Genomic DNA, 13032 nt, shown 5'->3' with positions numbered 1-13032 from the left:
TCGGGTAAATGGAGAATGTTAACTGACTTAAGATCCATTAATTCAGTTATACACCTACGGGGACATGACAGCCAGGATTGCCTTCTCCTGCTATGATTCCAAAAAATTGGCCTTTAATAGTCATAGATTTATTAAAAGACTGTTTCTTTACTATCCCCTTAGCTGAGCAAGACTGCGAATGGTTTCCATTTACAATTCCTGCAATAAACAACCTGCAGCCTGCTAAGCGTTTTCATTGGAGAGTGTTGCCACAAGTCAGGTTAAACAGTCCAACAATTTGCCAGACATATGTAGGGCAAGCAATTGTAGGGCAAGCAATTGAACCTACTCCTAAAAAATTTTCAGTGTTACATTATTCATTATATGGACAATATACTTTGTGCTTCCCCCACTTGAGAAATATTACTCCAATGTTATGATCACTTGCAAAATTCAATTTCTGGTGCTGGTTTAATTACAGGTCCTGACAAAATTCAGATTACTACTCCTTACTCCTACTTGGGGACCTTAGTAAATGACACTACCATTGTGCCACAGAAAGTAGCCATACGTAGGGATCAATTGAAAACATTAAATGACTTTCAAAAATTACTAGGGGACATTAACAGGATACGACCTGCTCTAGGCATTCCTACCTATGCCATGAGTAATCTATGTTCTATCCTTAGAGGAGATCCTAGTCACACTAGCCCTTGGCAATTAACGAAAGAAGCTGAGGCAGAGCTGCAGCTAATCGAAAAGCAAGGCCATAAAGCTCAAATAAATAGAATAGATCCAGAGAAGACTCTAGATTTGCTCATTTTTCCAACTCGCATTCACCTGCTGGTGTTAGTGTCCAACAGCAAGATCTTGTAGAGCGGCTTTTCCCTCCGCGTCCTGATCCACGGTGTAGAGCGGCTTTCCCTCCGCGTCCTGATCCACAGTATAGAGCAGCTTTTCCCCGCATCCTCAATTCACGGCATAGAGCGGCTTTCCCCCCGCACCCTGATCCACAGTGTAGAGGGGCTTTCCCCCGCGTCCCAATCCGCGGCGTAGAGCGGCTTCCCCCACTGCCCCCTGCGTCCCAATCTGCGGGGTAGAGCGGCTTTCCCTCCACATCCTAATTCACGGACTCTGACCCCTCATTTGGATCAAATCGCTACTGTGATAGGAAATGGGAGAACTCGGATTGTTAAATTACATGGATACGATGCTGGAAAAATTATTGTCCCTCTCATGAAGGCACAAATACAGCAAGATTTTGCAAATAGTCTTACTTGGCAAACCCATTTAGCTGACTTTGTGGGTATTCTCGATAATCATTTTCCTAAGATGAAACTTTCAATTTTTGAAATTAACTAATTGGATTCTCCCTAAAATAACTAAATTTAAACCAATTGAAGGTGCTGAGAATGTTTTTACAGATGAGTCTAGTAATGGTAAAGCTTCTTATTCTGGCTCGAAAGGTAAGGTTTTCCAGATGCCCTATACTTCAGCTCAAAAAGACGAGCTTGGGCCGGGCGCGGTGGCTCAAGCCTGTAATCCCAGCACTTTGGGAGGCCGAGGCGGGTGGATCACGAGGTCAGGAGATCGAGACCATCCTGGCTAACATGGTGAAACCCCGTCTCTACTAAAAATACAAAAAACTAGCCGGGCGTGGTGGCGGGCGCCTGTAGTCCCAGCTACTCGGAGGCTGAGGCAGGAGAATGGCGTGAACCTGGGAGGCGGAGCTTGCAGTGAGCCGAGATCGCGCCACTGCACTCCAGCCTGGGTGACACAGCGCGAGACTCCGTCTCAAAAAAAAAAAAAAAAAAAAAGAGGAGCTTGTATCTGTATCTGTAATTGAGGTAGTGACTGCTTTTAATATGCCTATTAATGTGATTTCTGATTTTTCATACGTGGTACACTCCACACAGTTCATTGAAAATTCTCAGTTACGATTTCATACAGATGAACAACTGATGACTTTATTTACCCAATTGCAACAGCAGTTAGGAGTAGAACACATCCTTTTTACATCACTCACATTAGGGCTCATACACCTCTTCCAGGACCTTTGACTGCAGGGAATCAAATGGCCGATCGCCTAGTTGCTACTGCCATATCTAATGCCAGACACTTTCACAATGTAACCCACGTTAATGCCTCTGGTCTCAAACGCAGATATAGCATTACCCTGAAAGAAGCTAAAGCTATTACAACGATGCCCAACTTGCTAAATGGTACATTCCTCATCTTTTACAGGAGGAGTTAATTCTCAAGGATTGGAACCCAATTCTCAAGCTCTAGCTACATTTTTCTCTACATGGAATATTAAACACGTTACTGGTATCCCATGTAATTCTCAAGGACAAGCCATAGTGGAAAGAATGAATCTCTCCCTGAAACAGCAGTTGCAAAAGCAGAGGGTGGAAAATGGACTACGGGACACCCCATATGTAACTGAATCACAGTATTAACTTTAAATGTTTTGAGCCTGCCTAAAGGCCAGATGTTATCAGCAGCTGAACAGCATCTACAGAAACCAGCCGCAAAGACGGAAGCAGAACGACTGGCTTGGTGGAGAGACCTGATAACCAAAAGTTGGGAAATAGGTAAAATAGTAACTTGGGGTAGAGGTTATGCTTCTGTTTCTCCAGGACTGAACCATCAAGACACTTGAAACCTTATCATGAGCTGATGCTGTGGAAGAGATTCTGGGAGGATCCTGAGGACCCCCTGGTTGCAGCCATGTCGAGACTGACACTGAGGAGGACCCCAACTGTCACGAGCAATGCCTGTTAAACACAGCCACCCACCTCGGGACAGATCAAGAAGCCGTCACAGATGGCGGAAGAAACCCTGAGGAAAGCGGGACAGCCAGTCACAATGAGTAATTTAATGGTAGCTGTGACAGCGGTGATCACCATTGCTGTGAGTATTCCTTCAGCCAGGGCTGACACAGAGAACAACTGTACTTATTGGGCATATTTATCAATCTTGGCTGGCAGTAGTGCCTGGATGTAATCACTCTATGACACAGTTACACATGCTTAATAAATCTCCTATAATTGGGGCATATCACCCTCAAAAACCTATTTGTAAACAGGATTGGACCCGCTCAGAGAAAATGAACATGCTTATTTGGGAAGATTGCTTTGCAAAATAGGCAGAGGTGCTGCACAATGATTCCTATGGAATCATTATTGATTGGTCCCCTAAGGGGATGTGTAGCTTGAATTGCACGTCTCAGTCTGCGTGCCCCGGCCACACTGTGTTCAGCTGGTCTGAACACAACGGTCAGATGGTAGAAATGGTAAGAAATACGGCAAGATTTCCTTTTTTTTTTTTTTTTTTTTTTTTTGAGACGGAGTCTCGCTCTGTCGCCCAGGCTGGAGTGCAGTGGCCGGATCTCAGCTCACTGCAAGCTCCGCCTCCCGGGTTCACGCCATTCTCCTGCCTCAGCCTCCTGAGTAGCTGGGACTACAGGTGCCCGCCACCTCGCCCGGCTAGTTTTTTGTATTTTTTTAGTGGAGACGGGGTTTCACCGTGTTAGCCAGGATGGTCTCGATCTCCCGACCTTGTGATCCGCCCGTCTCGGCCTCCCAAAGTGCTGGGATTACAGGCTTGAGCCACCGCGCCCGGCCAAGATTTCCTATTATCTGGAACCGTGGCGATGTAGTGGCACCTCAACCTCAAATGATATGGCCCACTGTAGGAGCTAAACATAAGGATTTGTGGAAACTATTAATAGCTTTTAATAAGATCAGAATTTGGGAAAGAATCAAAAAGCATCTAGAAGGACACTCTACAGTCTTGTCTTTGGATGTTGCAAAATTAAAAGAACAAATAGTTGAAGTATCCCAGGCACACCTGACCTTACTGCCAGGAACTGGAGTGCTTGAAGGAGCTGCAGACAGATTAGCAACTAGTAACCCATTAAAATGGATAAAACCACTTGGAAGCTCTGTGATTTCAGTGTTGATTGTGCTTTAAATCTGTGTTGTTTGTCTGTATAGTCTGCAGTTGTAGATCCTGACGCCTGCGAGAAGTAGCTCACTGTGACAGAGCGGCCTTTGCTTTTATCGCTTTGCAAAACAAAGAAGGGGGACATGTTGGGAACAGGCCCCCCAGTGTGGCCATAAACTGGCCCCCAAACTGGCCATAAACAAAATCTCTGCAGCGCTGTGACGTGCTCGTGATGGCCATGACGCCCACGCTGGAAGGTTGTGGGTTTACCAGAATGAGGGCAAGGAACACCTGGCCCACCCAGGGCGGAAAACCACTTAAGGGGTTCTTAAACCACAAACAGTAGCATGAGCGATCTGTGCCTTAAGGACATGTTCCTGCTGCAGATAACTAGCCAGACCCATCCCTTTGTTTTCCATAAGGAATACTTTTAGTAAATCTTATAGTCATAAGCTTGTTGTCAATAAATATGTGAGTAAATCTCTGTTCGAGGCTCTCAGCTCTGAAGGCTGTGAGACCCCTGATTTCCCACTCCACATGCTATTTTCTGTGTGTGTGTCTTTAATTCCTCTAGTGCTGCTGGGTTAGGGTCTCCCAACCAAGTTGATCTCGGCAGTAAATATTGAAAAGGAATCGATACAATAGCTATTATTTATAGATGTAATTTCCAAAAAATTCCCAGAGAATAAACTGAAAAATTAACAGAAACAAAACAAGAATGCAGTAAGGTGTCTGGATAAGAGATTTGTATCTAAAAATCAGTAGCTTTGCGATGTGCCAGCAGTAATCTGCTCAGACATCAGTAAATATCTCATTCACATTTTAAACAAAAAATTAAAAATGCCTTGAAATAATGTAACCAGAAATACAAGAAAGGATATGAAAACGTGGCTGCTAAAGGACATGAAAGAATGTAATACTAGATTCTGAGATGCAACTTTTTTCATTTGTTCTTCCTGAAAAACCATTAGTTGATGTGCATTGCAGTGTCATGATTATGTATGAGTCTAAGGAAAATCAGATGAAATGTCCAAATTAAACCATGAAGGTGCATTGGTAGAGGAGGAAACAATTAGGGTCAGTGGAGCAAAGCAGAGTTAGAGGGAGAAGCAAGGAGGAGGAGGGATCACGGAGGTGGTATCTGTCTGTCCCACAGGAAGCAAAAGCTGACGCCCGGTTGCCAGCACACCTACAGTAAACTTCAGGTCCACTGCATGGCACGTTTCTCGCCACAGTAAAGCTATGAAGGAAGTCAGTGTACAAGAAGCTTCTACAAAATAGGCAGAAGACAGTAGCCAGATGGGCCAAGGGCCCCAGCCACCCACGCCCCTCCCTCTCACTGAAGACCTTCGGCTCCAACCCCACCATCACCAGGGCTCTGCTCAGCTCCTCCTAGTGTGTGTCACCACAGGGCTGCTGGCTTGTGTCATGTTCACCACCAGACCCCACGTCAGGAGTCCCTCCAGGGGTGTGGGGAGGCAGCGTTTCCTGCTTGGCCGCAGAGCCATGTGGAACATGATGCCTCACAGGCAGTCTGCGTGGAGTCCTGGAGCCTGGCTCTATCCCACTGGAAAGGATGTGTCTGGGTCTAAGATGTGTNTGGAGGAAATGCCAGTTTATTAAATAACAAGTAAGCCACCGTTTCAGACCTGCCCTGTGGTTTGGAAAAGGTATTATAGAGCCTGCCCTGTGGTCACTTGTTCTTCAGGTGAACTGATTTTTGTGCAGAGCACACGTGTTGGATTCTGCCTGGTAAGAGTTTTTCACATACGATAGCAAAAAAACACGGAAAGGGAAGCTTGGGGAACAAATGCAAGTTCAGGATAAACCACATCAGCAAAAGGACAAAGGCTGCACAAGGCAGGCACACAGGCTGGTTCAGGACCGTGTGTGGGCGGCTGCTGGCGGCCTTTCCAGTCAGCTGAACACGGTGAGTGGGAAATCATTTTTATTCACCATGAAATTTTACCGATTTACCCTCCACTGGAATATGCTGATGGCTGTAATCACTGCTCGGAACTTGCTCTTGCCTCCTTGTACATATTAAGAGTCTTTCCTGCGAAGTATATGAATCCGTGTTTGCCAGAATACAGAATAAAAATAAATTTATTATTTTTATTTTTATTTTTTTGAGATAGAGTCTCGCTGTCCCCCAGGCTGAAGTGCAGTGGCGCAATCTCAGCTCACTGCAAGCTCTGCCTCCTGGGTTCAAGTGATTCTCCTGCCTCAGCCTCCCAAGCAGGTGGGATTACAGATGCATGCCACCATGCCTGGCTAATTTTGTATTTTCAGTAGAGTTGGGGTTTCACCATGTTGGCCGGGCTGGTCTTGAACTCGTGACCTCAAGTGAACCACCTACCTCAACCTCCCAAAGTGCTAGGATTACAGGCATGAGCCACTGCGCCTAGCCAGTAGTATAAATTCAGTTGGTCACAATGAGTTTTAATTAGAATAGAAGCCAGGTGCAGTGGCTCACGCCTCTAATCCCAGCATTTGGGAGGCTGAGGCAGGCAGATCACTTGAGCCTGGAGTTCTAGACCAGCCTGGGCAACATGGCGAAACCTGTCTCCACACAAAAAATTAGCCAGGCGTGGTGGTACGTGCAGGAGGCTGAGGTAGGATGGTTGATTGAGCCCAGGAAGTCAAGGCTCCAGCAAGCTGTGATCACACCACTGCACTCCAGCCTGGGTGACATTGCGAGAGCCTGTCTCAAAAGAAAAACAAATTTTTTAAAAATAAAAACAGGCTGAAAGAAAAGATTGAGGTAGAAGGTAGTCTCCCAGCGCATGCAGCAGAAAGACAAAGTATTTGGTAAACTCTTAGGTACATAAAGGGTGTCTAAGGGAACGTGCGGACACGGATTACTCTGGACTCACTGCTGGCTGCACACCCCCTGGCCAGCCATGTGGCCTCCGTGGGTTCTGAACATGTTGATGGTGCCAGGGCTGAAGTGGAAATGGAATGAGTTCTAGGGCATCTGTCTCTTAGATCATTTTAATGTTTGCTGTGTTTTTTCTGTATTGCTCTGTTAGAGTAATAAGATATGTGATGGTGTTTCTGGCCTCAGGTGCGGATTGATGAGTACGATTACTCCAAGCCCATCCAGGGGCAACAGAAGAAGCCCTTTTGAGGAGCACTGGAGGAAGCACACCCTGTCCTATGTGGACGTCAGCACTGGGAAGGTCAGTGTGGAGCTCGTTCTCACCACAGCCCAAAACGCACATGGCCCCGCCCAGGTTCACAGGCCGACCTTGCTGATGGTGAACCGGGAGGAGCAGGCCGGATTTAAATCAACTCCTGACAGATTTGAGGCACCACTGAAAAAGGCACTCTGACAGCAGTCAGGCTTCTGGCTGGAAACAGAATCCAGCGCCTGCAAGTGGTTCAGAGGAGCCTTAAGGAAGGGCTGCTCCGTGGTGTGGGCCAGATGGAAGTCACTGGGCAGGAGCAAGTGTCCAAGGCCTGGTGGGCGGGGAGGAGATGAGGATTGTGGACTTAGGGAGAAAGTCAGCGTCTGTGGGGTGGGGACACAGCCACTACCAGAAACCAGTCCCAAGCCAAGGGAGCCCAGAAGAGACCCCTCCCCTCTCCTCCCTTGGGCTGGCCCAACTGGAAGCATCTGCAGGGGAGCCAAGGGGATGTGGTGCAGCCCTTAGCATCCCCTGGGCACTGAGCAAGCAGAGAAGGGAAGGGCAGAAATTGAGGAGGGGTTGGGGTAAGCAGTGTCCTGGGAACAACCAGCCAAGGGTGTGGTAGGGGGTTTGCAGCCTTGTTCCACATAAGCACAGTTCACCTGTGTGGCATTTCCACTGGGCATTAAGATTCAGAAATAATGAAGATAGAAAGCTTTTAGCCTTAAGCTTTTCGTAGCTTGTAAGAGATAGTCGTATAATCACTTATCTGTGTCTGTGGAAGTTACCTGTGGACTCTCGCTATCATCTAGTGTGTCTGTAATTCAGGCAGTAGGTCATTTTCAGAATTTATCATGAAGGCCATTTCCTGATCGTATATAGAAATCACACCTTACTCGCTTAGCACAAGTCTATTTTTAATGTTTCCGGGTTTGGGTTTTTTGTTTTTCTGAGACAGTCTCATCTCTGTTGCCCAGGCTGAAATGTGGTGGCTCGATCTTGTCTCACTGCAGCCTCAACCTCCCCCTGGCTCAGGTGATCCTCCCACCTCAGCCTCCCAGGCACATGCCACCATGCCTGGCTAATTTTTGTATGTTTTGTAGAGACGGGGTTCGCCACGTTGCCTAGGCTGGTCTTGAACTCAAGTGCTCCACCTGTCTTGACCTCCCCAACAGGCATGAACCAACACGCTCAGCCAGTTTTAGTGATTTTTCAAGAAATACATACTCATTTCAGAAAGTACAAAGAGATTGAAATAAGAGCTCACTAACCAGAGATGACCCATTATGGTTTAAATTTCTTTGTGTATGTGCCTACCTTTTCCTGTGTGTGCATATTTAATACACAACTTGAGTATTCCTTCTCTGAAATCCTTGGGACCAGAAGTGTTTCGGATTTCAGGCTTGTTCAGACTTTGGAATATCTGCATGATACTTACTGTCTGAGCGTCCCAGTCGGAAGATCTGAATCCATAGCACATTTCTTTTGAATGTCATGTTGGGGCTCAGAAAGCTTCAGATTTTGGAGAATTTCAGATTTTTGTATTAGGGATGTTCAACCTATGTAAATATTTACTTTGAACTGGAAGTAGGTAGTTTAAACATGCAGTGTCTCGGTATAGACAAGGGTTCTCCCACTTTTCATGACGGGAGCATTTTTGTAAAGCACTGAGAATCTGGCACAGGGTCATTTTGTCGCTCTGTTCCACTCTACGGATCTGCCGCCATTTACAGTCCCCTGTTGCGCATGTGGAACATTGTTGAATTTGTTATCGGAAAAGACTGCGGCAAATACCTTTAAGTTCCCAGGCTGTAAATCTACTGGTTAGGGACCGCCAGTTTAAATAACCAAATACTAAAAGAACTGACATAGAAGTAAATGGGCTGCTTCTTTATTTTTAGGCTGTTCTTTTTAGAGAACAATGACAATTATTTCCAAGTTTGTCATTAGAAAATAATATTAGGTTGGTGCAAAAGTAATTGCAGTTTTGGCCATTACTTTCAGTGGTAAAAGCCACAATTTTGCACCAACTTAATATGATAAATTTGTTCCTTAAAGTGTATTTTTGGTAAGAAAAACCTTTTGTTTGTCCTTCTATTAATTTTTTGTTTTTTTTTTTTTTTGGTAGAGACAGAGTCTTGCCATGCTGCCCAGGCTGGAGTGCAGTGGTGTGATCTCGGCTCACTACAACCTCCACCGCCCGGGCTCCAGCAGTCCTCCCGCCTCAGCCTCCCAAGGAGCTGAGACTACAGGTGTGAGCCACCATGCCTGGCTAATTTTTATATTTTTTTATAGAGACTGGGTTTCACCATCTTGCCCAGGCTGATCTCAAATTCCTGGGCTCAAGCAGTCCTCCTGCCTCAGCCTCCCAGAGTATTGGGATTATGGGTGTGAGCCACTGCCAGAAAAACTTTCCTAAGGCAAGGCAGGTTTTACATTATATTTAGATTTTTTTTTTAATGATACCTTTTTTGGCAGTGCACAGCTAGAGAACAACACATCACACAGAGAAAACAGTTGTGCTTATGTGATGGGGCCTCAGCACTAGGAAGGAGTGGACTGTTGGCACATGCAGCAGCTTGAATAAATCTGAAAGTCACTGTGCTGCGTAAGAGAAGCCAAATAAAAAAGTGCACGCTGTGTATAGAGGGTGTCGAGAGTGCCTCCTGTGTGACGGAAGGCAGATCCGTGGTCCCTGCAGACTGGCAGGAGCAGATTCCAAAGGCACAGGAAGAAGCTTGCAGGTAGAATGTGTTCATCACCTTCTGTGCATTACACCAAAAAAAAGCTGGTAATAAAAATGCTAACCAAAAATTGGTGAAACTAGAATGAAATGTCTTACCTGTGTGATTGGTAAACGTGCAGGTTTGCCGTCATGCTTTGTTTGTGAAGCTGTGGGGGTACAAGGACTCTCACACCTCACTGTGGAATGCAGAACGTTGCAGCCTCGTGGAAGAGGATTTGGCAGCGTCTAACGAAAGTATGTAGCATTTGCCGTTTGACTCAGCAATTCTGGAATCTGCATCAAAAAAACTGGAAAAGAAATGAAAGGACTTTACGCACAGAGTTCTTTTCACAGTCTGAATGTGTTTACAACAAACTTCTTCACTGTGGCATTTGTAAACGTAGGGAAAAGAAAGAGAGATCAAACTGTTACTGTGTCTACGTAGAAAAGGAAGACATAAGAACTCCATTCTGATCTGTACCCTGAACAATTGTTTTGCCCTGAGATGCTGTTATTCTGTAACTTTGCCCCAACCTTGAGCTCACAGGAACATGTGTTGTATGGAATCAAGGTTTAAGGATCTAGGGCTGTGCAGGATGTGCCTTGTGAACTATATGTTTACAGGCAGTGTGCTTGGGAAAAGTCATCGCCATTCTCCATTCTCAATAAACCAGGGGCACAATGCACTGCGGAAAGCCGCAGGGCCCTCTGCCCTGGAAAGCTGGGTATCGTCCACGGCTTCTCCCCACTGAGATAGCCTGCGATATGGCCTCGTGGGATGGGAAAGGCCTGACCGTCCCCCAACCTGACACCCGTGGAGGGTCTGTGCTGAGGAGGATTAGTAAAAGAGGAAGGCCTCTGTCTCCTGCCTGCCTCTGGGAACGGAATGTCTTGGTATAAAACCTGATTGTACATTTGTTCAGTTCTGAGATTAAAAAACCACCCTGTGGCGGGAGGTGAGACGTGTTGGCAGCAATGCTGCTCTGTTACTCTTTACTCCACTGAGATACTTGGGTGGAGAGAAGCATAAATCTGGCCTATGTGCACATCCAGGCATAGTACCTTCCCTTGAACTTATTTGTGACACAGATTCCTTTGCTCACATGTTTTCTTGCTGACCTTCTCCCCACTGTCACCCTGCTCTCCTGCTGCATTCCTCTTGCTGAGATAGTGAAAATAGTAATCAATAAATACTGAGGGAACTCAGAGACTGGGGCCGGTGCGGGTCCTCCGTACGCTGAGTGCCGGTCCCCTGGGCTCACTGTTCTTTCTCTATACTTTGTCTCTGTGTCTTATTTCTTTTCTCAGTCTCTCATCCCGCCTGATGAGAAATACCCACAGGCGTGGAGGGGCTGTCTCCCTTCATTCTATAGTTATTATAAATGTACAGGAACGTTAAAAGGAACATGCTTGTATAACGCCACTCAGTAGCCCAGGAAATGACCAATCTGATGTGTGTTAAATTCCATCCAAGCCCCCTGCAACCACCATTTTTAAAATAAAATTAAAAACTGGTCCTTTCCTTGGTGGTACAAGTAAAATAATAACTAGAACAGAAGAAAAAGAAATTCCCAAACAAGTAACTTTAAAATTTGATGTTTGTGCAGCCATTAATGGTAACAAGCTAGAATTAAAATGTAGTTCCCTTAACTAGGAAAAGAGCTACACAGTAAAAATTAAGTATGTTTGTCATAAGTTAAGGGTCTGTGAAAATTGTGCCTATTGGCCATGTGTTATTTAGGCTACTTAAAAACAGGACAAAAAGGACCCAGTTCACCTTCAAAAAGGGGCAACCAATCTCTCCTAGATACTGGTCCCTGTAACCCACCAAACAAGTAATCTCTAACCCCCTAGATCCCGGTCCCTGTAACCCACCAAACAAGTAATCTCTAACCCCCTAGATCCCGGTCCCTGTAACCCCCCAAACGAATAATCTTTAATCTCCTAGATCCCGGTCCCTGTAACCCCCCAAACGAGTAATCTCTAACCCCCTAGATCCCGGTCCCCGTAACCCCCCAAACGAGTAATCTCTAACCCCCTAGATCCCGGTCCCTCTGACCCACCAAACGAATAATCTTTAATCTCCTAGATCCCGGTCCCTGTAACCCACCAAACGAATAATCTCTAACCCCCTAGACCCCCATTGGAAGAATGGAGAACATGCAGCCCTGGGGATCAATGGGACAGGGCTAAACCCCCAAGTTGCTATTTTAGTCCGAGGGGAGGTCCACAGGTGCTGTCCCAAGCCAGTGTTTCAAGCCTTTTATGACGAGCTGAATCGGCCAGCACCAAAGGTTCCAAAAAAGACAGAGCCACACACACCTTGCATCACTCAGGTGGGGAAAATGAGCTGGGCTGTGGGTGCTGGGAAAGCCGTGCCTGCAGTCCCCTTCAGAGTCAGGCTGCACTGCCCAGGGAGCCCGAGAGAAAGGTGGAGAGGCCTCCTGAACGGGGCTCTGGGCATCACAACAGTTGGTGCCTTCTGGGCAGGATGCGCAGGGTCTGCACTGCCAGCTCCAGGGAGGTGGCCCGCTGACTGAGTTGGTGCTCATGGTTCTTGGTCCCATCCCACACAGCAAGACACAGACAAACTGCCCAGCCACACAAACCAATGAGCGAGAGGAATTCCCCAAATTGTGTGTCTGGAGGCCAGGTGGGTCCCTTGTCCTGCATCTAAAGCCCTGACCCCATGCCCCCCACAGCCTACCCTGAGGTGGGTCCCGGCACATGGTTGCTGCCTCCAGGACAGGGGACGTGGGCCCACAGTGTGGGCTGCCCCTCGCCATCCACCGGGGCTGCCCATGGCCATGGGTGTGGCACTCTCGGGGCCCAGTATGCAGCAATGGAGGCCACAATGATGGGAATCTCCAGGGTGGTCTGGCAGGCGCCCAGGCCTTCCCTGACTCCAGCCCATTGTCTGGCCCGTTATGTTCCCCAGGGGCCACCCGATGCCTCTGGCACTCTCCGTGCTGGCTGGGAAGACCAGTGTCGGCCACTTGGCCGTGGGCAGCCTCCTTCTGGCACTAGCATGTGTCCCTCCCTCTGTCCTCGCTCTGCCTGCCACGTCTGCTCAGCCACATGGCACCAGGGTGTCCTCGCCTGTCCAGCCTCCCAACCTGGTGAGCCTCAAGGGCATAGAGCTCTGCCCACCAGGCTGACATACCCCGAAGGGGGACTGGACTGGACTCAGGAAAGCCCCGGCTCATGGCAACCTTGTCCCCCTGGGCTGCTCGGCCTGGGTGAGTCCTT

General features: G+C 47.2%; 1 protein-coding gene across 1 annotated transcript in view; it reads left to right on the top strand.

Moving 5' to 3' along the window:
• The window catches only part of SDHA (succinate dehydrogenase complex flavoprotein subunit A), a 36730-nt gene extending 26518 nt beyond the window's left edge, over positions 1–10212 (top strand). The window contains 2 exon segments of the mRNA XM_025388736.1: positions 6995–7048; positions 7050–10212. Of these exon segments, the coding sequence (XP_025244521.1) occupies positions 6995–7048; positions 7050–7262 (267 nt within the window). The 3' untranslated portion in view covers positions 7263–10212.
• Positions 10213–13032: the final 2820 nt, after the last annotated feature.

This window comes from Theropithecus gelada, chromosome 6 (assembly GCF_003255815.1).
Source record: "Theropithecus gelada isolate Dixy chromosome 6, Tgel_1.0, whole genome shotgun sequence".
Taxonomy (NCBI): domain Eukaryota; kingdom Metazoa; phylum Chordata; class Mammalia; order Primates; family Cercopithecidae; genus Theropithecus; species Theropithecus gelada.
Note: the sequence above shows the minus strand (reverse complement) of the source record. Positions and strands in the feature narration are given on the sequence as shown.